General features: G+C 35.0%; 1 protein-coding gene across 1 annotated transcript in view; it reads right to left on the reverse strand.

The window, feature by feature from the left end:
- Positions 1 to 25,958, reverse strand: part of HDAC9 (histone deacetylase 9) — a 901,117-nt gene that overhangs the window by 257,931 nt on the left and 617,228 nt on the right. Inside the window, exons 15-17 of the mRNA XM_081800450.1 lie at positions 20,709 to 20,842; positions 7,099 to 7,219; positions 1,284 to 1,333 (exon numbers count right to left, since the gene is read on the reverse strand). Of these exons, the coding sequence (XP_081656576.1) occupies positions 1,284 to 1,333; positions 7,099 to 7,219; positions 20,709 to 20,842 (305 nt within the window). The remainder of the gene's footprint in view (positions 1 to 1,283; positions 1,334 to 7,098; positions 7,220 to 20,708; positions 20,843 to 25,958) is intronic.

Below are 25,958 nucleotides of genomic sequence, written 5' to 3' on the forward strand. Positions count from 1 at the left end.
AACCATGAGAGACTATGGACTCTGAGAAATAAACTGAGGGTTCTAGAGGGGAGGGGGGTAGGAGGATGGGTTAGCGTGGTGATGGGTATTAAAGAGGGCACATTCTGCATGGAGCACTGGGTGTTATGCACAAACAATGAATCATGGAACACTACATCAAAAACTAATGATGTAATGTATGATGATTAACATAACAGTAAAAAATTTAAAAATTAAAAAAAGAGCTAAAACTATGAAAAAAATAAAAAGCACAGTTCTTGGGTCGAAGAAAAAATAATAACTATTTTACAAAGCTCTTATAAACCTCAGTTGTATGTTAACAAACTGTAAAATCCAAGCAGATATTGGTTGTTGTAGTTGCCATTCTTATTTCTAGAGAGGGCAGAATCATAGGTGAAGGAATAGAAAGATTATCCTTGTGAAATCTAGAATCACTAAAACGACAGAATTAACTTAAAATATATGGCATTTCCCTGTATAAAATTTAGTTATAGCAAAATATTACCTAAAATATGACATACACAGTTCTTTCCCTTCAATATTCAAGAAGCCTAAGTGATTTAAATTTCTCAGTCCTTGAAACCTGATCTAGAATTGTGTTGTCCTAACATGACTTAACACTTAGTTCTATAGGATGACAGGTTGCTACTGGTAAGGGTTAACTTTAAATAGATTTCAGGTTAAAGGATGTGTTCTAATCATCCATAAAAATGTAGACATTTTTCTTCATATGTCACTGGATTCAAATAAATTTGTCCTTGAAATGTGGCATAAATATCCTGGGTCGAAAAAGGCTTTGTTAATTACTGAAGACAAAAATGGCCCTAGGGGTTCACAAACAAAATGTGCCACAAGGCAAAGCACTTTGTGAAGTTAATGCTATTTTCATCAGGAATATAATGTACTTGCATACTCCGTGTGACTCTATTGATAACTGAATTCTGCTGCAAAACGGTTAAACCCTCTTGCGTTACCTTTTCTCCAGCTACATAAAAGTCTAGCAAAGCTAGCTTTACGGGAATGTGACCTGTGCAGTCCCACAGAACCCTAGAGTTAGAAGAGCCCCACAGTTGGATTAATTCACTGTGTCACCATCTTGAAATTCTTAATAAGTTTTGAGCACAGCAATTTGCATGTTTACTGGGAATTGAGCCCTATAAATTATTTAGCCAATCCTGAAGTCTAGGATAACTTTTACGGAGACACAGCCTGAATAGATAAATCAAAGGAGATATTTTTGGCAATTTATGTTATTTAAAAGCAGTAAACAAACTCATACTTACCCCAAGTCCACCACAAGGTAATGAAGAAAAAAACTTTTGAGAGACATCACCTACACGTTAAGAAGACATGTAAAAAAGATATCAATTGGGAATATAATTACAATTTAAAAAATTTTAGTGTTTATTAACACATAATATCATGTCACATAGTATTTATCACTTGATTCAGAAGAAAATTAATCAAATTTTATATAGGTACAAACTTAAAGCAAATGAATTATTATTACATGTACAGTCTATTGCCCCACATGAACAAACACATACCTATGATATTTGAGTCTCAAAAAATTTTTAGCTGCCCTACACATCATTTAATATATCACAACATCTCATATATATTTTACTTAAAATAACTCAGCTATTCTCTGAGTGAATCCCTCTAAAGTGATGTTTTGAGCCACAAGTTTTTGAAAAATACTGTCATTTTTTAAATGTTTTAAATATTAAAACATCTACTCAAATACACAGACTTATTCTCAATTTCTACTTCAGATATAACTAAGACAAAGTATACTATAAGCCTCTTCAAAATCCATTTTTAAACAAACAAGTCAGAAAACACTATAATAAGGATAACCCTTTTGGGAAATCTCTATAATGTAAATAGAAATATATCTTCTTTAAAATATATACCAAAGTCTTGCTTGTGACTGTCTTAGAATTGATATTTCATGGAATTTTCAATCATTTTGTTTACCTACACTTTCATTTTCTACATTACCTACCACATTTAATACAGAAAACAAAAATATTCACTCCTATACCTCTCTGCAAGATAATCAAAGGAAAAGGCAATGATCATTTCTATCCCAAATCCTTTGTTGTAATGATGATCAGTGAAATAAAAAATAATGAAAATTGAAAATACGTTTGCGGCAGACTTCACATGACATGTCAGTAAAAGTCTAACTAGATTTTGTTGTCAAAGAACATTTACTTTGTAAACAATAAATTGTTTGAGTTGATTTTTCAAATGCAATTGCTAACAGATGGGAAATGATAAAAATATAAGTGCAAATGAAAAAAATAAGACATCTCATTACATATAAGGGTGGGAAAAAAAGAAAAAAATGAGAAATCAACAGAAAAAAATAAGGAAAAAATAATGGAAAAATGTTAAAACTGGAATAATGACATCAATAAAATACATGAAAAAATTTACAGGTAGCTTGGCGAAGAGCAAAGTTTTCTTAAATGGTTGTTGCTCATAACAATGATATTTCTGTATTCTTGAATATTTTGCAAGGATGTATTTGGTCACAATTAATTTCACATGTTAAAATATATAACACAATTGAATGAATTTCAATTAAATGTGTATGCACCATGACAGATACTAACCCCTCCCCCTCTGTGTTGGGAGGGACTGGGGGAGAAAGAAGGATGTATGGGAGTGAAAAGGGTTAAAGAGAGGGAAAATATCTTAATGCTTAGAAATTTCTATATTTTGTACATACCAACTTTGATCTTTAAGACAGAAGTAAAAAGCCACAAAAATTCAAATGTCATAAAAAAGAAAAAAGAACATAAAAAAACAAATTTCATAAGGAACAAAAAAAGGATGAAAAGTTAAACTTTTTTTTTTTTTTAAAGATTTTATTTATTTATTTGACAGAGACACACAGCAAGAGAGGGAACACAAGCAAGGGGAGTGGGAGAGGGAGAAGCAGGCTTCCCGCGGAGCAGAGAGCCCTACGTGGGGCTCGATCCCAGGACCCTAGGATCATGACCTGAGCCGAAGGCAGACGCTTAATGACTGAGCCATCCAGGCACCCCTTTTTTTTTTTTAAAGTTAAACTTTTTTTTTTTTTTAAAGATTTTATTTATTTACGAGAGAGAGAATGAGAGACAGAGAGCGTGAGAGGGAGGAGGGTCAGAGGGAGAAGCAGACTCCCTGCTGAGCAGGGAGCCCGATGCGGGACTCAATCCCGGGACTCCAGGATCATGACCTGAGCCGAAGGCAGTCGCTTAACCAACTGAGCCACCCAGGCGCCCTAAAGTTAAATTTTTAAAAGAATGAGATTAGTCACTTAGAATTTGAATTAAGGAAACCCATCTAAGTTTCTGGATTCACAAGAAAAACTGAAGTAGTTCAGAGGTATTATCAAAGTTGAATTTAGGGGCACCTGGGTGGCTCAGTTATTTAAGCATCTGCCTTCAGCTTGGATCATGATCCCAGGGTCCTGGGATGGACCTTGCTCAGGCTTCCTGCTCAGTGGGAAGCCTGCTTCTTCCTCTCTCTCTGCCCCTCCCCCCAGTTTGTGCATGCGCTCTCTCCCTCTCAAATAAATCTTCCAAAAAAAAGTTGAATTTTGTGCTTAAAATCAGGATCTAATAATGGCAACATCCCTGTTTATCTTTACTCATGTAGCCTACACACAATATTGAAATTGCTGCACTGATCCCTGAGAGGTACCTATGGAACTCCTCATGTGTATCTAAAGCTAACTCTAAAATCATCAACCATATGAATATTATCCCACATTAAATACTAAAATCTAATGACATATATGGCCAATTTATTTAAATAAAACTGTAAAAACTACTAAGATATGGAAGCAGCCCAAGTGTCCATCGACTAATGAGTAAGGATAAAGATGTGCTATATATATACAATGGAATATTACCCAGCCATAAAAAATAATGAAATCTTGCTATTTGCAACAACATGCCTGGAGCTAGAGAGTATAATGCTAAGCAAAATATGTCAATGATAAAAAAACAAATACCAGGGGCGCCTGGGTGGCTCAGTCGGTTAAGCCGCTGCCTTCGGCCCAGGTCATGATCCCAGAGTCCTGGGATCAAGCCCCGCATCGAGCTCCTTGCTCAGCAGGGAGCCTGCTTCTCCCTTTCCTTCCCACTCTTGTTCTCTCGCTATCTCTCTCTCTCTCTCAAATAAATAAATATAATCTTTAAAAAAAGAAAAAAAAAAAATAAATACCATATGATTTCACTCACATGTAGAATTTGAGAAAAAAGCCTGGGTGACTCAGTCAGTTAAGCTCTGGACTCTTGATTTCGGTTCAGGTCATGATCTCTGGGTCCTGGAATTGAGCCCTGAGTCAAGCTCCACCCTGGGCATGGAGCCTGCTTCAGATTCTCCCTCTCCTTCTGCCCCTCCCCTGCTCACTAGCTCTTGCGTACATGCTTTCTCTCTCTCTCTCAAAAAAAAAGACAAAAACCCACAAAAAACAAAAAAAACGGGCAAAGGTAAATAGAGAGACAAACCACAAAACAGACTCTTAATTATAGAAAACAAACTGATGGTTACCAGGGAGAGGGAGGGAATGGATTAACTAGGTGATGGAGATTAAGGACTGCACTTGCTGTGATGAGCACCTGGTGTTGTACGGACTGCTGAATCACTCTAGCATACACCTGAAACTAATACTAACACTGTATGTTAACTAACTAGAATTAAAATAAAAAGTTAAAAAAAAAAGAATGGGGATGGGTATATTCCAATAAAATTTCATCAATGGACAATGACAAAAAATCCTGTAAAAACTCAACTATTGACACTTGGTGTTTTCATGGCAAACATACATGAAAAAGACCTTTGTCCAGGTTCTAAATTATACATTGGAATTCACTTTTAAATCATCACATTTTAAAATGATAGTTGTCAACTATTTTGAGAAAATCAGTTTTGTCCAAGTGTCAAATTTCATTAAAAAAACCAGTAGTATTGCCATGTTTCATAAGTAAAACAGTTTGGACTTAAGCTTAAGTTTATCTCTCCATTTCTTCTACAGATATGTCCTTTCTCTTAAAATGTGGAATAATGGTTGTTCGAAACATCTCTCAAACACCTATGTGTAAGTTTATCCCAATTAAATTCAAAGTACCTACACCTATGCCTAGGATGATTTATCATTTGAGACCATAGTTAGAATAAAAAAATTAAGGAGATTTTCTACTAAATTAAAAAATTTCAAAATGGACATAGCTTCCTATCTTTAAATACGTGAGTATTTTTACCTCATAAAACCATGAAAGTTAATGTTCAATTTACTTGATCTTTGTGGTAAACTAGGTGGGATTATTAATTCATGTTAAAGTAAGGACATTTATTAAACAGTATCCATAGCAAAATAAGTCCTTTATGTAAAAGATCTGCATGTTCAAAGACTGATTCCTTCAAAAGAAATTAGAAAAAAAACATAGATTATTTATGTTTGGACTGACTTGCCTTTATATTAATATATAACTTTAATTCTACTATACAAATTATTTCTCATCATTGAATTTTACCATGTTTTCTAAAAATTGAGTAATATTTATGTTTCCATTTCTGTCAATTTCTCTCCAAGCTACCACTACCCACCCTGCATGCATGCACATGCTCACATACGCTCACCCATATGCCTTTACTTCATAAATTTAGGGATGCCTGCCACTTGTTTTAAAAAGGCAGAATGGAAGCATTATAATGGGTAACTGTTAATTTCCCTTTATAATTGCTTTATAAGATGCCTGCCTATTACACGTCATATACTTGCTTTTGTGGGGTTTTTTAAAGATTATTTACTTATTTATTTATTTGAGAGAGAGAGAGAGCATGTGAGCACACAAGGTGGGGGAGGGGCAGAGGGAGAAAGAGAGAATCTCAAGCAGACTCCATGCTGAGCGAGGGGCCCGAAAGGGGGCTTGATCATGACCTGAGATGAAACCCAGATTTGGATGCTTAACCAACTGAGCCACCCAGGTGCCCCCATATCCTTGTTTTTGAACTGGTTAGGACCAGTTAACATAATCCATCTAGAAATAGTATTGAATTAGGTGCTAAAGGGTCCAATACTTTGGATCTGACACAATAGGTTTATTTGAAAGAAAGGGACAAGAAAAAGCCCTGAAATACCCTTTTAGTTAAAATATTTAAACATGATCCTTGTGGCATACATTGTCATGTCGTGTATTGTTAATTCATTATAAAATATTAATGAATTTAATATAATTAATTGTTCTAGCTAAAATATGGTTTTGTCACAAACTGTTTTCTGAAATCTGTTGTTTCTATCACTCATATAAGTTTATGTAAAGCTCTGCAACATAAATTTTATTTTAAAATCTGATGGTAAATGTATAAAAATTATATATTAATTAAAAATTATATTTATTAGTTTTCTACTTCTGCCATCTACTTTTTACTATTTAATTCCATAGTTAAGCATTCACTAAATAGATTATACCAAGATTTAAAATGCAGGGTGCCTGGCTGGCTCAGTTGGAAGAGCATGCAACTCTTGATCCTGGATTGTGAGTTTGAGCCCCACATTGGGTATAGAGATTACTTAAAAAATAACAAATTAAAAAAAAATGCAATCTTACTATAAAATGCAGTGTTCTAGCATAGTAATAAGGAGTTTTGACTTAAAGTAAGTTGGTACTATGCCCTTTGTTTGTTAAGGTCATAGAAAAAAAGAACTAAAAGACACAAAAGAAATTGGAAAGGTGAAGATAAATTTGCATAAAGAATGTGAAAACCTTTTTTTTCTTTTAGTTTTTTTAAAAATGTGGGCAAACTCAACAATGCATCCATTTCTGTAGGCTGAAACATAGTGAACAAATACTATTCAAATAAAGGTTAATTTAAAAGTAAACATCATGGAACTTGCATTATCATTTTTTCTAATGCAAGATTTTCTTAATCTACATTGGCTTTTATTGTAAACGACTCATTCCACAGAGCAATGCTGTTGGAAAAGCTGATTTTTTGTCACACTGCTTGCCAAGTATTTTGAACTGACAAGAGCATTGACTAATGATAGTGCTGGAATGTGCTGTTCTCAGTAGAATGGAGACCCGTACAGACCTAGGAGTGTCCTGGGGTCCAGCTTCTGTCCATCCAGGGGGTTGGTGCCATACAACAGTGAGTGATGTTCAGAATGAACAAGCTGTATTTCCTCCAGGCTGGCTTTTCGACCTTGAATTCGCTGAAAGAAAACAGCAGAAGCCTACAGTACTCCACTGACAACATTTAGAAGAAAGTAAGACCTAAGTCACATTTAAGATGATTAACAATTAACCGAATTTCATCATGCAGGAATGTGACACTGATTTGCTTAGTAAAGTACCATAACAACATTTGAAAAATGGAGTGTATGTAAGGTTCAGATCCTATGGATTGCTTATGCCTAAATAGGCAACTGACATAAAGCATAGTCTTCTTTGGCATAAAAAATAAATCTATAATTAAAAATTTAATAGTTAACTCCTTTGTAAAAGTATCCGCTAAAAACAAACAGCGGCTAAAACAATAAAAAACAACAACAACAAAAATATGGGCTACTGTTTGGCTGAGAAGTAAATTCATTAAAATCTTATTTTACACTCACCTTTACAAGTTGTTGGAACAAATTCTTTATTATTTCCTAAAGAACGTAAGTACCAATACATTTTAATGTATTTGATTATCACCAAAATGCTGATCACTTCATGTGTGTGCACCTCACAGAACTACTAATCTAGATCAGTATTTCAAAGTGTGTCCTATGGGGTCATAACATTTCAGGAACTGTTCATGAACTGTCCATGATGAGGTCTATATAGAAATTCAGAGTAGATATTTAGAAACTTTTACAGTAATTGGAGAGACTATTTTTATGTCTATTGAATCTAATATAATCTTGGTGCCTTCAATTTTTATTTTATTTTTATAGTAATTCAATGTATTTTATAAAACCACTAGTCTGTGAGAGAATAGAAATTAAACAAAAACAAAAACTGCTGTTTAGCAGAGATAGTCTGACACACTCCAGACTCAGTCAATGTTTTTATGCACATCTTAGGCAGAAACTTGCACTTCAACTAACAAACCATGGTCCTTCAACATAGAAAAAATTATACATTAAGTGAAACCTCAGTTAGTCAATATGCAAAGTATTCTTCCTGGCCACATTTCTCAGTTGGCATACCTATAAGCCCAATAAACATCATGTTGGGGATGCCTGGGTGGCTCAATCAGTTAAACAACTGCCTTCGGCTCAGGTCATGGTCCCAGGGTCCTGGAATGGAGTCCCACATCGGGCTCCCCGCTCAGCAGGAGCCTGCTTCTCCCTCGCTGCTCCCCCTGCTTGTGAGCGCGCGCTCTCTCTCTCTCTCTCTCGTTCTGACAAATAAATAAAATTTTTTAAAAAAATAAAAATAAATAAAAATTAAAAAACATCATGCTGATGTATGGAGTTAATTAGCCATACTTTTGAAAATTGCTGTGCTTCCTAAAATTACCCAGGCAGTATTAACATTTCACTTAAAATATGTGTCACAACAAGGTACTTGTAATGTAATTCCTAGTATTGTATTAGTAGAGAACTACACTGAAATTCAAAGAGAATCTGTTCAGGGAACGTTGTCCTCTCATGTTCCTGACCATGGAATCACCAGCTGACATGGAAACATCAGGAGACAACAACACCTCTCTCAGGACCAGGACAATTCCATACTCAACCTCCCTAGTTTAAGGAGATGTGGTTGCTGTTGATGTTTAAGGGAGTAGGCTGGGAAAATCTCAATATGTGGACACTTCCTAGGAGTTTACTGGGTAGAGGGCAGAGCTGCGCTTGTCACAGAAAATAAATCATCATGTCACAGTGAGAGAAGAATGGTGGGGGACCAGAGGGGTAAGAACAAGGTAGCGGGAATGATGTAAAACAGAAACTTCTTGACACTGTGCTATTATGTGCCAAATAAATAAACAAATGCTTATGGAATTTTCTTTGTCATAGCACTGAAGTTCCCGGTTTTTGACACCCAATTTACATTTCTAGAAAAAATTTTTAAATCCTGTAGAGAAATTATTTCCAGTTAGGAGTTGAATGATGAAATTAAACCAGCTAAGTAATGCTGAAGATAAAGGCAAATTTAATGATGGCCACATGGTCAACCACTGCTCTGATCAATAAATAAACATGTTATTGACATAGGTGGCTTGCTGGTAAACATCAAATTTGGAAGCATTTTTGAAAGACCAGAACAACCAAAGAAAAAGAAGAGCAAATAATGAGATAAAATAAGCAAGAGAAAGTTCAAAGAAATATTAAAGGTTAACATTTTAACTGTGAGATTTCAGCTGGTGGAAAATCCCCCAAGATAAACAGTGGTAACTCCATGGTCTGAGTCATCTAAAATTGGAATGAGCACAGCACTGGAAACCAGACTGTGGTAACCAGTCTTAGTCTGGCAGAATAATGAACAACATGAAATAATAGGGCTTCCAGCTTTCATTTCTGTGAGTCTATGAAATTAAGAGCCACTAACATTTCACATCCCGATACAATGAAACATCTATATCTTAAACAATGTCAGTTCTTTTTTTTTTTTTATTTTTTTTTTTATTTTTTTTGCGAGAGAGAGAATGAGAGAGAGCACGAGAGGGAGGAGGGTCAGAGGGAGAAGCAGACTCCCTGCTAAGCAGGGAGCCCGATGTGGGACTCGATCCCGGGACTCCAGGATCATGACCTGAGCTGAAGGCAGTCGCTCAACCAACTGAGCCACCCAGGCGCCCCTTAAACAATGTCAGTTCTATAGCTAACAATCAAACCCACGTTTTGACTACTATCATAAAGTTTTGTCAATTTTTTTCCCTTTCTCTTTTTCTATAAAGATATTTTTTTCAACTCTAAATTGAATTTTTGCCTCTAGCATAACATTAAATACCATTAATAATAAACATATCTTTATGTTTTCATAAACTAGTCACATATATTTACATACCATACACTTCATACTTGTCCCAACTCCTTTCTCATTGTCCCACAATCCCACTAACATTTATGCTGAATGCTCAATCACACACTTCAAAAATAATCTGCTAACAGGATTTCATTATTGATGGTAGCCCAAATGCTGATAAATCATAAAAGGACACCTGCTGAATCTCAGTTATCCTCTTGTGTAATATCAGTTAACTGACAGTAAGGATAGGACATCTGGTGCAGCCTATTTAGCACTGACTTACTCGGAAAGTATTCTGCTCTAGTTTACACTCTTGTCCTACCTTTCACTATTAAAATGTAAGACAGTTCCTAGGTTTGCACTTTGATTTCTTTCTGCCCTCCTTCTCTGTTCCCTTATGACTCCAAGGAATTATTTCATACTGGTTCTTTTTATTATTATAGAATATATTTCTTAAAAAAATAATTACACTAGGGGCGCCTGGGTGGCTCAGTTGGTTGAGTGACTGCCTTCGGCTCAGGTCATGATCCTGGAGTCCCTGGATCGAGTCCCGCATCGGGCTCCCTGCTCGGCAGGGAGCCTGCTTCTCCCTCTGACCCTCCCCCCTCTCATGTGCTCTCTCTCTCATTCTCTCTGTCTCAAATAAATAAAATCTTTAAAAAAAAAAAAATAAATAAATAAAATAAAATAATTACACTAACTATAATGTAGTACTTATTCTTGATAATCACCTCTGCTTCTATGGATGCTAGACAACAAGACCTACAGAGAGGATGTACATGTTTCTACAGAAAGGGAGCAGTAAAAACCAACTCAGTATGAAAAATGTTTCTACCTGGAGAAATGATCTGGAGAAAGCATGTTCTGAGATTTATATCTCACAGGGGCACTCCTGTGGAAACCTGGTGGATGACTAAGCTGAAAATTCTGAAATAGCAATAGTTTTCCTTCTTAACACATATGATCTCCTGGGGTAGGTCCATTTTGTGTCACTTTTATCAGATGTCTTAAATTTGTCACATTTAACTTTTCCTCTCAAATTGAGGTTCCCAACAGTTCTCATTTCTGCTATTCTCATCAGCAATTTATTATATGTTTATGCTTAAATATAGATATTTTCATTTAAGCCCTTCCCATATTTTCTATTTCCTGTATAGCCTTTATTCTTTCATTTCTCTCTCATGATGCTCTCTTGAGTCAAAGGTCAACAGCATAATGAGTCACAAAATAGGATAAAGTGCTCCGATAATCATAATTTAGGGAGATCCTAATTTCCGTTCTCAGAGATACTCAGCATGCAGGATGTCTATCTAAAGTCATCTATGATTCTGACCAAAAGGATTTTTGAGAATTCTGAGTATATTTGGACACTCAATGCATATAAGGGATGGCATTCTTCTGGGTCTTTCTTACTTGAAATCCAAATACAGGTCCTTAAATACCTTACCAATAGAGGCTTAGGAAAGAAAACTTACAGCTCTTCTTTCATCTTCCTAATAAAGAAACCCTGTGATGTAGGATGTATTCATTATTATATTTTCATTTTCTGTGACTTGCATTCAAGCAGTTCTTCCCTGACAGTAGTAAAGGAACTAACATGCAGAGTGCCTACTCTCAGGGTTAAGTACCTGGGGTATATGATCTTATTTAGTTCAAAGCCCCAAACAGTCTACATTCAGGTTGAAAGTTTGACTGAAGTTATGTGAAGTGACCATATCACTGAGTCTCACAACACACCATGGTTCTTTCCTAAAGAAACAGTCTTTCTGAAATAAAGTCCATTAATGCAACCTGATTATAAAAGGAATGTTCTGAACATGATCTACAAAGTCATACTGTAACAGGATAAAATGCAGCCTACCCACACCCACCCACACACAGAGCACACACACGGTACACATTCATATTTTTTTTCTGCCAAGGACCAGGGGAAAAAGGAAACAGTTCTATTCCTTCCCCTCTTGTGTTCAAAGCCTGGATTGAGGCCAGTGTCCTAATCAGTTCTCATTGGCCCTGGAGGAATCAGAACCTTTTGTAAAATATAATAAAGGGCATAAAATCATGATAAAATGCATGAAAAAGCAGTGCCTTTGGTTAGGGAACTAGAAATAATTTAGCAGAACAGATGGATTGCATTGGTTTGGTATTATTGAGGACATGAAAGGGCTCATTTTGTGGCAGTTCCAAACTAAGAGAAAATGTCCAACTTAAATTTGACAAGTCAAAGTACCTGCCTCTGCTGGGGGAGACCCCATTTTCTTTAATCATTTTCAAAGTGGTGACATATTAGGCAATAATTTCCCCCGAAATATTTCATTTTCTGAAGATATTTCATCCAGTGTCCCTAAATATAGGGATGCTTTTTTATTTTTTTCCTACAAAAATTCATAGGGTTGCAGACTTCAAAAGTTAAAGAATCATAAATGATGTAGGAGTGTCAAAGTTACCTTGTTACAAATTCCATACTTAATATTTAATGGGTCAGTTCACGGCCTGTTCATTTTTCTTGATACACTTCTCTCTCTTAAACAAATTCAAAAATCTGGTCTCATTGCTCATGCCCAAGTGTACCTACTGGAGTTTTCAAATGCTACAACCAATTGTTTCTTTAAATTTTACATAAAGGATAGTTTCAACCCTCCCCGCCACCCACAACTGCGTTCTTTCCTTCCAATATCCCTCGTGGTCTAATAACCTTTTCCTGTCAGAGTTTTTCTTTTAAAGTAAAGGGAGTGAAAGAAGGAAGGAGGTAATTAAGCAGACAGGCAGCCCAAGAGGCTTGTGGTTCTTCTGTCAGTCACACAGAAAGAAAATAAACTGCAAGTAAGGAGCTCTGAGTTCTAGGTTCCGACTCTCACCTATCTTTAACATGTCTATAGCCAGATATGAGGCACATTCCTGGACCTTTGTTTCTCTATTTATAAACATTAGGAGGTTGGACCAAATTACTTTGATGTCCCCCTTTATCCTTAAAATAGTAAGATTCTATGTGAAATAATCTTATACACAAAAACTCAACAAAATATCCCTTATTTTAATTTATATATTTGTCTCAGGGAAGTAAACATAATAGAGCAATAAATTACTATAGTTGAAGCAAGAGAGGAAATCACACTATGAAGCTTTTCAAAAGAATACTAGCTATTTTTTGAAGCCAATTTCTTACATACTTAATCATAATTGAAAAATAAGAGTATTTTTTAGAATTCACATTCCTACCCTCTGATAACTTCAAAATAATGAACACTTTTCCCAATTTTTAAAAGTTTGTGTATGGAACTTCTGAGTTAATGCTACCTTTGTTTCTTAGCCAGTTTCTGTTACTCTCCCATCTCCAAAAATTTGACTCCATTAACCTTTTTGTGTCTACTTCATTAAGCTTATGTTAAGAAGCTCAGTTTCTATTGCAGTGATTTTTAATATTATCTGCACCTTAGAATCAGCTGTGGAAGTTTAAAAGGTATTGTTGCCTGGGTCCTACCTCCAGAGCTTCTGATTAACTTTATCTGGGGACAGCCTGGGCATCCAGACAGTTAGAAACACCCTGTGGATTTTAATGGGCATCCTAGGTCCAGAACTACAGATTAGAGGGAGTTGTCCATTCATTCTGCTCTTAAGTGAATTCAAGATACTGACACTGTACTAACCCACATTTCAAATAAAGAGTAGTTACAATAAATGGTTATCACAGCGAAGGTTGGGAAGTAAAAAAGGTCTCTCTGTTCTTCAAAACGAGTGCCTCTACTTGCTTGTAAAACTGCTTGATTCAATCATTACAATTTATTTAAAAATATTTCAGGGTGCATAGAGCAATTGGAAAAGCACTTCAGAAAAACAGCAAATCCCATTCAATAATAAAGGTCTGAGTGGTAAAAAGTGTATGTACTATATATTTTTTAATGTTTTCTTTTCACTCATTTCAAAACATTATACTCATCAAAAAGTAAAAAATGTTACCCTTTAGTGTAACTGCTCAATTTTAATGATTTCATGTAACTAAATCTCCTACATTATAATTATTTTGTAAACAACTATAAATGAACATTTTAATGGTTTGGGTTAAAGCACTGATTTTTTAAATAGTAATTACATATGAAACAAATTCTGTCACAATAAATATTTTGTATTACTTTAGAACTGCAATTTTCAGATGGTTGAAAAACATGTAACTATTCATTTTTGTTAATAAGCTTTAATGCTGCTGTTTAAAAAAATCCTGTATCACTTTCCAAATGGACTCAGAAGGGCAGCCGGTTTTATTTCCTTTTGTTGGTTGTTTTCCACATTAATTCTTCCTTTTTTGCAGAAATAAAAATCAAAACAAAAAATTCTAAATCATCTTAATTCTGAATGCAGGCTGCACAAGTAATTTTAATGTATTTATCTGCCTCGGTCCACTCTACTATGATTTACAAATGTCTCTCAGAATAATGACATAATGTACCCTGGTTTACTCATCACATCTAGATCATTTGTACTGCTTCCCAAGACTGCCATATCCTTTAGAGACAATTCACAAGACTCCCTTACTGCTTTGTGGTTAGATTCTAAGACACAAACACACACACAAAAAATGTTTTGCAAACTAAACAAAACAGTAAGCTGTTATGTGCTGCCATCTAGTTAGATTACTCTATAAAACAAATGTTTAATTGAATTAACTTGCAGCATTTAGTGCTTTGTAGCACTGATGTCAGAAAACCTGCACATTTCAAAAGTATTTCTCCAAAGAGTATTACATTTCTTTATTTAGATTTGCAAAAGATCTTTTAAAATCACCTGTATGTGCAGGAAAAGAATAGGACCCTAGCCTTGAGTTTCTTAGCATCTTAAGATTTTACATTAAAGCTCCTCTCATTGGAACTGCGGAGGAAGTCCCAGAAGGGGCAACAGTAGCTTGGTTTCAGGTCCCAGAATTGTTTTGTAATTACTTTGTGTTGGCACTTGAATAAAAGAGTTAAACATTTCAGCACAGTATGTTGCTTATGGTTTTTACTTATGAATTAAGCGAAACAAAGTTATTCAATATTAGTTACAAAGAGCCAATGCAAATTCCACATAATATGTAATCCAACAAAAGCATTATAAAATGTTATTATTCTCAAAACAAATGTGAGAGCAAGAAAATGTCTGTGGGTGGCTTGGTGGGGCTGAGAGTCATGAACACTTCTGGAAAAACAACTGCAAGTGCATTTCTAACAGATGATGGGTCATTCTCTACAATTTTTTAAGCACAGAAAAGCACATTCTTTTCTTCAGGGCACACACATTTTAGAAACCTGGCTACCTAATCAAAGGGCTTGTTCTAAAGAGGACAAATGACCCCTACAGATTCATTTCTTACGGTGACCAGAAAGCTGCTGATTCTGCTTTTTGCTCCCAACAGAATCACTAAACTAAATATGAATGATTCAATAGGGGAAAAAATTAAATAGTACTGGCATGAAGGACTACTAACCACCTCAATTTTTAAAAAACAGTGCCACGTCATGCCAAAAGAAGTTAACCCACGTAACCACTGTAATCTAATATAATGAAGACTAATGTTTTCTCTGGCTGCTAATCAGGACTAGTAAGCACAACCAATTTACACTATAGCTTACAAAATAAAAAACAGTATGTTTACTAAATATCCTAATATTCATCTACTCTTAACCAAAGAAAGTGTTATGTTCCAAATGAACTCCTTAGCCATCTAATTTCATATGATATCAGAGTTGGAAAAGATCCTAGGAAATATCCTGCCTAAGAGCCTCATCTTACACATGGGAAAACCAAAGATCAGTAAAGTTAAATGATTTGACAAAAGTATACAGATAATTAATGGCAGTACTAAGGTCAAATCTAACGTTGAACAATAACCCTTGAAGGAATCCATTTTGATTAATTTTTCTACACTGCTAAATAAACTGACACAATACATAAGTCTGATTTGTGGATCAGTCTATTATTTTGAAACAAAGGAGGACTTTAAATGTTTTCAAATTGCCATCTTTTCTATCATATCATTGTTTAATTGCAAAACTGACTATTCTGTTGGTTGAGGGAAGCTGACTTTTCTCTGAACGCCAGTAAAATTGAGACTCCTTACTCTTTACCCAGTGGAATAGTAATCGTAAAATGCATGTGAATAAAAACAGAAAGAGAGCAAGGTCTTCAACATCAGGTCTGGGATATTTTCTCCCTGAACTCTAAGATGTAATATTTCCACTTCTATCTCTTGTTTAGATGGCCCTTCTGATGCTGTCAAGACTATGGAGGCAGCAGGCCAGTCTTTCTCATTTTATTTCTTCCCCAAGCTCAATCAGAAAGAGTCTTTAAAATAACTGTAACATAAACTAGTGACTCAAAACCTGTTGGGATTTTGTAATTATTTATTTATTTATGTGATCATTTGGTTAATGTTTGCTGATCCCACCATACAGTAACCTCCTTGTAGGCAGGGTATGCATCTTGTGGGTATTATATTTCCACCTCCTAACACAGGAGCCTGGGAAAATAAAAATTTTGATATACTGTTTGTTGAATGGATATATCCCTGTTCCTAAAGTGTGATGGCCATATCAGCAGTCTCAGGATTACTCAGACACATGTTAGCAACACAAATTCATAAACCTCACTCCAACAGGACTCCACTACTGTTGAATCTGAAACTCTGAGTCTGGAGCCCAGCAATATGTGTCTTAGCATTCCCAATGATTCTGATATATGCTAACATTTGAGCACCACTATAATCAATAAATGAATACCACTTACCCAGCCTCAGGTTTCTGCTTGCTGGCCAGCTATATGTCCCCAGAACTCGGTTGATTCCTTCATTGAAAGCAAAGGCTAAGCCCTAACTATGGGTGGCTACACAAACCTGGCAGGAAAATAGTGTTCAAAGACAGCAAATCACTCTCTGGATGTTGGGGAAAAACAAACTGACCCAGCTTCTAGGTGTCATATTCTTATTAGATTATATCCTTTTCTACAAAATCTAATAAATCCTCTCTCCTGTGAGACAACTTAGCTGAGTTCTTACTGTTCACAACCAGGTCAGGAATTTGTCTATACTGCTTAGGAAAGAGTGATAACCTAGACAAAAGGGCTGGTACTCACATCCCTGGAGTCTTAGACACATAGATTGTACCCTCTCAGGAATGTATGCTCTAGACATAATCCAGGAACAAACAGAGCTGGACTTTAACTTCCTGATAGTCCTACCTACACAAATTTAGAAAGAAAGGTCTCATTCTCCTTAAGTCCTTCAGCCATCCTGGTAAATATTCATTCATACCCAAGCTGAAATCTAATTTTTTCTCTTGGAGTGAATAAGTCAAGTCCAGTTGGAAGATACTGTCATTGGCCTTGATCTCTATAGAAGGTTCATAAACACTAACCGGAAAATCTATTAGCCTATATAGGAAACTTTTTGCCTCTTTAACTGGTTAATGCACCTGCCATGTACCTAGCCACTTGCCACTTATAGTATACTTCTCTCCTGATTTTTCAACAACTGATTGTATTGAGTTTTTGGTGAATTGCTAAAAGGCTTGATTTATGTTTCTGTGGTTTTGCTCTTCTGCATCACTGAAACTTTCAAAATAATTTGGCTTGAGACAAAAAGGTTAGCATCCTTGAAAGATGGCTAGTAATATATTAATAAATGTGTACATTAGATTTAACTTGTCAAATCAAAAACTTTAAAAGAAAATCCACAACAAACATATATCACTTGTTTTAGTTGCATTTACTAGGGAGAGTACTGGCTAAGGAAGTAGATTCTACTATTTATGAATAGGCTAAACTGGTTTGAAATAATCTCTGTATGTTCCCTTTTTATTTTCTCCCCAACTTGTCCAGTAGAAACAATCAGGGAAAAAAGATAAGTCATGTTTCTTGTGGTTCTGTTTTACCCCTTTTGTTACTTTGTTTTATTTTATATAGAACCTGAAAGTCTCTGGAAAAGGGCAACGTTTGTTTGATTATGGATCACTTTTAAAATTCCATCTTGAATATTCCTAAAATCATTTACACACAAAGAAACATCAAATTCCTAGGTATCTTAAATTGTTTTTTAATGGGTTTAGAAATTCCATTTTGAGATTAGGTCAGAATAAAGTCATAGATACCTGATAATATAGGAGCAAATAAATATATTATGGGCAACAATTTCATCACTTAAGAAATCAAACTGGTGAACTGTTTTCAAACTATGTTAGCAAAAAAGAGTGTTCTGTTTATATTACTGTGAAGTTGTGGATCATACTTTTGTGCTTGGCCTTCATTAAGAGCAAATCTGCTGATCTGGGCTTTCAAGTGCATTATTTGTAATTGTGTGATTGTTTCCAGAGAGACACTTATTTAGCTGACTGGGCTGGGGCTAGACTCACTCATTCTCATCAGCCCTTCTGTACTTCTACCATTTCACCCTTAGTCTGATATCACATCAGTCAGTGCTGTTGTATAAATTGAATTTTATGCTTTCAAATAATATAAGACTAAAATAATGTGATGTATGAGGAACTGAAAAAGAAGACTGATCAGAAATGGATAACAGATTTTTAAATGTTAAGACTAGTGTGAGCTATATTACATTCCATTTATTTCTGGGCACTTTGCTCCTTTCATAGCCAGTATTCCCTCAGGTAATAGATTTAAGGAATACCATAATCTAACAATGCATTTGAAGACTGTGATCAGCCACTGCTAATTTGGAATGGCTGGCGTAAGGGTCCAGGATATAATAAAGACCTGAAAGTGAAAAAAAAATGTAAACAGCAATGCCTTAGCTGGTAAAAGCACAGAAAGAATGCCACGCTGGAAAGCATCTATAGTTGATGCAAAGGTGAAACAGGAATGTTCACATGATCAATGTCCATTAAGACCAGTTCACCACAGATAAGTCCCCTTGCTGGTTTACTTCATTTACTCCATATGGGATTGTGTAGACAACAGAGTGGTTTAGCCTCCAAAGTGCATTATCAAAAACATAAAAACCTTAATAACTTTATAATTTACCATAAAGTATGAAAAAGTCTTCTGCCATATAATATGGATGCTACTGGCAAAAGATGAATAATAGGCTTTTACTCAAGAAAGAATCAGAGAAATAAATCTAGCTCAAATTCCTTCATTTTAGAGCTTCTAGGTAAAGAATACATTAATCAAAAGTATAGCTTTAAATACAAAAAAATTGATAATTCTATTATAAACATATAATAAAACTTGTGAAACTAAATATATACACACTATTTTGGTGTATTTATTCACAATCCCAACCTGCAGAACGACCCATAAACATGATCTATATTTTGATGTAAAGAAAATAACCCTGTAAGATGAGATACTTTATTTATCTTCAAAAGAGAAAATCAATAAAAAAATAATATATCCTTACAAATGAATGCACTGAATAAATGACTTTCTATCTTCAAAAGTCAGCTATGTTTACTACTTTGCAGAGAAGAAGGATCAGACTGATGTAACTCAGGCCACCAAATATAGGCAAGTGCGCATGACTCTAAGAAATATTCTGTCTGCTTTGACATTCCTATCTCAATTGAAATTATTTTACAGGTTTGCTTTAAACTAAACTGGCTTTCAATAGTAATATTCTGGACTACATTTTGGGTTGCCAAAAATTAATTAGCTTAAAAGCAGTAGCAAAAGATTGCTTTTTTATTTTATCAAAGTACAGTGAATTCAATGTAGTCTCAATATTTGTCTCCTCATGATAATGACTATAGTCAAAATATTATCCATTTAATTTTTTCCCAAACTGGTGAGAACTAGATTGGATTTCCTTCACTGATCTGCAAAGACTGACAACAAAACCAAAGAGCAACATGTTAAACTGTCAGTCTGTAATAACAGGGACTTTATTTGTCTTGTGAAATTCTGTAATTCTAGTCCCTAGAACACATTTGGAACATAATATAAACCCAGGAAAAAAATACTTTTGATCAATAAATGTTAAAGTGATGTGAAAAAAAAAAAAAAACATGGGGGATATTTTTCTTTTAAAAATGTCTTAGACTCAAATATAGAATGTTACTGGGTTTTAGGCAAAAATGGACATTTATAGCAACTAAATCAAACAGCTGCTGACTGTTACATAATTTGCAAATCTGACAATAGGAGCCTTTTTGAATTGATATTATTTTTACTTTGGAAAGCCTAAGAAATAGATTTTTCTAAATGAAAAATGGGACTCAAGAGGAATCAGCAGAAGTGAATCTAATAAATACCAATGAAATAAAAGTACTCAAACCTCTACCATAAAAATGTAAGAACATCAGCCACTTCAATAAAAAGAAGTGACTCTTCTTGGTAAGAGGACAGTTAATCTTTAAATCTAGTCATTTCCATAGGCAAATTTGGCATATATCTGAGTTCACTATATAGTTTATGATAAGAAATAACAACCACTTAGCACTTAACAGTTTGTAGAGTTTCTCAGAAAATTAACTCAATAAATGACACCTATTTGGAAACAACCATGCTACCGTATATACCAAAAAGTGCTGCAATAATAGCACACATACATCATGCAGCTGCTCAGTCCATCAACATGGACTGAATCTCTACTATGTGCATAGCCCAGAGTCAGGTCATAAGTGCTATGTTACTAGTATCAATGATGGTTCATCCATCATGGTGTTTGTGCTCCAGCATTAACATTTTTCTACTATCACCCAAATGAATACTGGCCTCTTTACAGGATTTATTTAAGTAAGTAAAAGAATGTAGCCAATTTAGGATTACCTCACATTTATTTAGCAGCCCAGTTTCTTGCAGTCGTGACCAGATGCTCTGTATTCGTCCAGCATGCTCAGGGTGGGTGGTGGAATTGCCACAAATGCACTGGTGTTTCAGCATCAGAGGGTCGTAGGCAATTCCTTCAGGACAAAGAAAACACGGCACAAGATTGAGTAATGATACAAGGTAATGACACAAGTTAGATGACAATATGACTATTCCAAAAAAGATACTCTTTTAAAAATAAATTTACAAATAGAAAAATAATACATATTTGCAAATTCCTAGCACATAAGAACTATTTAGTCCTGTGTATCTGGATATAAATGCAAAAAAGGTTAACCCATGGATTAATCAGTACTCAGACCCTAGCTTAGTAAATCTGTAGTGATGAAGATGGTAATATCTTAAGAAACTTCAGATTTTTAAAAATACTGTAATTTTACCAGTATCTTATGAAGTATGTTTAGACAGATAATTCAATTCAGTAAAGGTCTAAATTTTATCACTGAAGCCACAAAATGAGTTGACTCTTTAAATCATTAATTAATTTCATGAGTAATTCTACTTTCACTTTGGATCAGTCCTTGTAATAAACTACAAGACTTTCCAACAGCTTGCCTATTCTGCTTAGCAAGTCCTTCAGAGTTGTGCAGAATTTCCTCCCTGCTTATTGTGCTTTTCTCAAAATTTATGCCAATCTGTAAGCAATAATGGATACCGTAGATCTTATAATACTGTGGGACATTTGAAGTTTTTCTCTAAAAAAATGAAAAAGTGAATTAATTGTACTACCTTCAGTAGAGATTCCATAGATACTTGATGAATAAAATCTGCTTTTAAATTATTGAGTTAACATATTTCATATTTTAGTTAGACCCTATGATGAGAAAGATTCTTAAAACTATGATGAAACAAACTATTATGGATACATAAAATAGGGCTTTTTAAAGCAACAAATTAGACGATAATTATAACTCTGGTTAATTTTGAAAAGATTTCCACCCTTAATCCAATTCCTTGGGGGGAAAACATGTTACTTACAAAATTGCCTGACATAAGAAAACATTTAACCAATCAAATATTCCAACAAATTACCATAGAAATACATTATCTGGGGGCAGGGAATGAGGGCAAAAGAATTCAAGACCAAAATTAAAGAGCAAAAATAAGTATCTATTCAAGAACAGATAAAGACCAGTAATTTTTATTGTAAAGTAAGTTTAATTAATGCATTTTATTCTCTCTTTGACTTACAATCTCATGTTAGAGGAATGATACTCAAGAGGGGAAAATATTTATCTGAGTATTGCAGAATAATGACATATGTATTTTGAAACCATGTGGTAAAAATTATGTCTAAGAAAAAAACGTTACTTTGCTTTGCTGGTCCAAATAATATCCAATCGTAACACTCAAATGGCTTCAAAATACATCCCTATGCCCCTGACTCACATTTTCATCCTTAATGTTGATCCCTCTTCTAAGCAGTACACTTGCACACTTGTCTATTCAATTGCCATCCAAAATCTCCATTTGGATGTCTCATGGTTTTTATAAAGTGAGAATGTCTCAGATTTGAGTTCATGATCTTAAGCCATACACAGTATCCTTCATTTCAGTAAAGGACATCATGACCCACCATTGCTCAAGCAAGAAACCTTAGTATCCTCTGGACACTCCCCCTCCAAAGAACCAACAAATAGTGTTTGTTTTCCCTTCAAAATACAACTTGAATCACTCAATTATCTCTAGCCAAAACCACACACAATCCAAGGTACTATTATCTTTAATCTGAACTCCTAAAATAAAGCCTTGTAACTGGCTACCTGACTTTTACTCGATTCCATTTGCCACACCACAGCTACCTTTGCTTAAATCCTTTGGTGACTTCACTGATGAGATTAAAATTTCTCAGGGCACAGATAGGCCCCTCCCCACTTCTTCAGCTTCATCGCATATACCTCCTCCCTTGATCTCCCTTTCTCCCACAAAGCCTACCTCCCATTCTTCAAAACAATCAAAATCATACCATCCTTGGGATCTTCATACATGCTGTTCCATCTATGCCCAAAATTCTTCCTTCCTGCCCCCCATAACTCCAGCCCTCATTTGGCTAATTCCTATTCACTCTTCAAGGCTAAATAAATGTCTCTAAATTAGGTCTCCTACTTAATGTTCTCACAGCATCTTCTGGGTCTTCAGAGCAGTTTGTTGTAAAATCTTGTTAATTGTACATTTTCTTCACTATCTGTTGAGATCTACGAAAGCAAAGACTAGAGTTGTATTATTTACCTCTGAACTCTTAGTGTCTATACACATGCCTGGAATATAGTAGGTCCTCAAAAGTATTTTTAATGAATGAATGAAAAACATAAATAAATGAACATATATAAGTCTAGGACAGTTATCTCCATTATAAAGTCTTGCTTGATGAACCTAACTAGTGGATCTCCTTGGAATCCTGAAGTTTTTGTAGCCCCACTTCTTCAGTATTCTATCTTTTATTTTATATACCTTACCTTCCTACTGGCAAGTGCCTCTATTACAGGTATTTAACTTATCAGCTTTATATTTCTGCATGGCATTTTGCACAAAAAGATGAAAAACTATTTTTAAATAAAGTCAAAAGATATGTAGAAAGGCAGAAAAGAAAGCAGGCAGACATAAAAAGTAACATTCAAAATATAAAGATATATGACGTCTTTACAATTCAGATATATCAAGTATATAAGTTGCTATTACATAACAGGAACTGTTTAATATATTTTCTTCCATCCTTCCTTCCTCCCTCCTTTGCTCCCTCCCTTTCTTTCTTTTTTCATCATGGAAAGTGTACTCTTTAATCCCCATCACCTATTTCACCCATTCCCCCGCCCACCTCCCCTCTGGTAACCATCAGTTTGTTCTCTATAGTTAAGTCTGATTCTTGGCTTGTCCTTTTTTTTTCCTTTGCTTGTTTGTTTTGTTTCTTAAATTCCACATATAATGAGATCACAGTATTTGTCTTTCTCTGACTTATTTCACTTAGCATTATACTCTCTAGCTCCATCTATGTTGTTGCAAATAGCAAGATTTCATTCTTTTTATACTGAGTAATAGTACATTGCATATGTATATATACCACATCTTCTTTATCCTTTCATCTATTAATGGACATTTGGGCTGTGTCCATAGTTTGGATATTGTAAATAATGCTGCAATAAACAGGGGTGCATGTATCCCTTTGAATTACTGTTTTTGGGGGGTTTTGGGGGGGTGCTAAATATTCAGTTGTGTGATTACTAGATCATAGGGTAGTTCTATTTTTAATTTTTTAAGGAACCTCCATACTGTTTTTCACAGTGGTTACACCAGTTTGCATTCCCACCAACAGTGCAAAAAGGTTCCTTTTTCTCCACATCCTCACCAACACTTGTTTCTTGTTTTGTTTTAGCCATTCTGACAGGTGTGAGGTCATATCTCATTATAGTTTTGATTTGCATTTCCCTGATGATGAGCAATGTTGAGCATCTTTTCATGTGTCTATTGACCATCTGTGTGTCTTCTTTGGAAAAATTTCTGTTCATGTCTTCTGCCCATTTTTAAATTGAATTGTTTGTTTTTGGGTGTTGAGTTTTATCAATTCTTTATATATTTTGGATACTAACTCTTTACTGGGATATGTCATTTGCAAATATCTTCTTCCATTTAGCAGGATTCCTTTTAGTTTTGTTGATTGTTTCCTTTGCTGTGCAGAAGCTTTTTATTTTGATGTACTCCCAATAGTTTCTTTGTGCTTTTATATTTCTCTTGCTTCAGGAAACATATCCAGAAAAAAATTTCTATGGCTAATGTCAGAGAAATTACTGTCTGTGCTCTCTTCAAGGATCCTTATGGTTTCAGGTCTCACATTTAGGTCTTTAATCCATTTTGAGTTTATTTTTGTGTATGATGAAAGAAAGTTGTCCAGTTTCTTTCTTTTGCACATAGCTTCCAGTTTTCCCCACATCATTTGTTGAAGAGACTTTTTCCATTGTATATTCAGTCTTTATCAAATATTAGTTGACCATATAATTTTGGGTTTATTTCTACTTCCATTTTTATGCCAGTACCATACTGTTTTAATTACTACCACTTTGTAATATAACTTGAAATCTGGTATTGTGATACCTCCAGTTTCATTTTTCTTTTTCAAGATTGCTTTGGATATTTGAGGTCTTTTGTGGTTCCATACAAATCTTAGGGTTGTTTGTTCTAGTTCTGTGAAAAATGCTGTCGTTGTTTTCATAGGGATTGCATTAAATCTGTAGATTGCTTTGGGAAGTATAGACCTTTTAACAGTATTTGTTCTTGCAACTAATAAGTGTGGAATGTCTTGCCATTTCTTGCATTGTCTTGAATATCTTTCATCAGTGTTTTATAGTTGTCAGAGTACAAGTCTTTCACCTCTATAAGTTTACTCCTAGATATTTTATTGGCTTTGGTGTAATTGTAAATGAGACTGGTTTCTTAACCTTCTGCTGCTTCAGTATTAGTGTACAGGAATGCAACAGATTTCTGTACATTGATTTTTGTATCCTGCAACTTTACTGAACTCATTTATCAGTTCTAGTAAATTTCTGGTGGAGTCTTCAGGTTTTCTATTTAGAGTACCATGTCATCTTCAAATAGTGAGAGTTTTACTTCTTCCTTACAAACTTGGATGCCTTTTATTTCTTTATGTTATCTAACTGCTTTGGCTAGTACTTCCAGTACTATTTTGAAGAAGAATGGTGAGAGTGGACATTCTTGTCTTGTTCCTGACTTAGGGGAAAACCTCTCTGTTTTTCACCATTGAGTATGATATTGGCTGTGAGATTTTTTTTTTTCTATTTTATTTATTTGAGAGACAGCGAGAGAGAGCACAAGCAGTGGGGAGGAGCAGAGGGAGAAGTAGACTTCCCACTGAGTAGGGAGCCCAATGCGGGGCTCGATCCCAGGATGCTGAGATCATGACCTGAGTTAAGCAGAAGCTTAACTGAGCAAACCAGGTACCCTGGCTCTGAGTTTTTCATATAAAGCCTTTATTATGTTGACATATAATAGACCTATTTGGCAGACCTGGTTGGCAGAGAGTTTTTATCATGAGTGGATATACTGTATTTGTCAAATGCCTTTGATATACTGAAATAATTATATGTCAAATGCTTTGATATACCCTTTCCCTCATGGATGTGATGCATCACCTTGATTGTTTTGAGAATACTGAACCATCCTTGTATCCTGGGATTAAAT

This window comes from Leptonychotes weddellii, chromosome 12 (genome assembly GCF_054177405.1).
Source record: "Leptonychotes weddellii isolate Sample4059 chromosome 12, ASM5417740v2, whole genome shotgun sequence".
NCBI classification, from domain to species: Eukaryota; Metazoa; Chordata; class Mammalia; order Carnivora; family Phocidae; genus Leptonychotes; species Leptonychotes weddellii.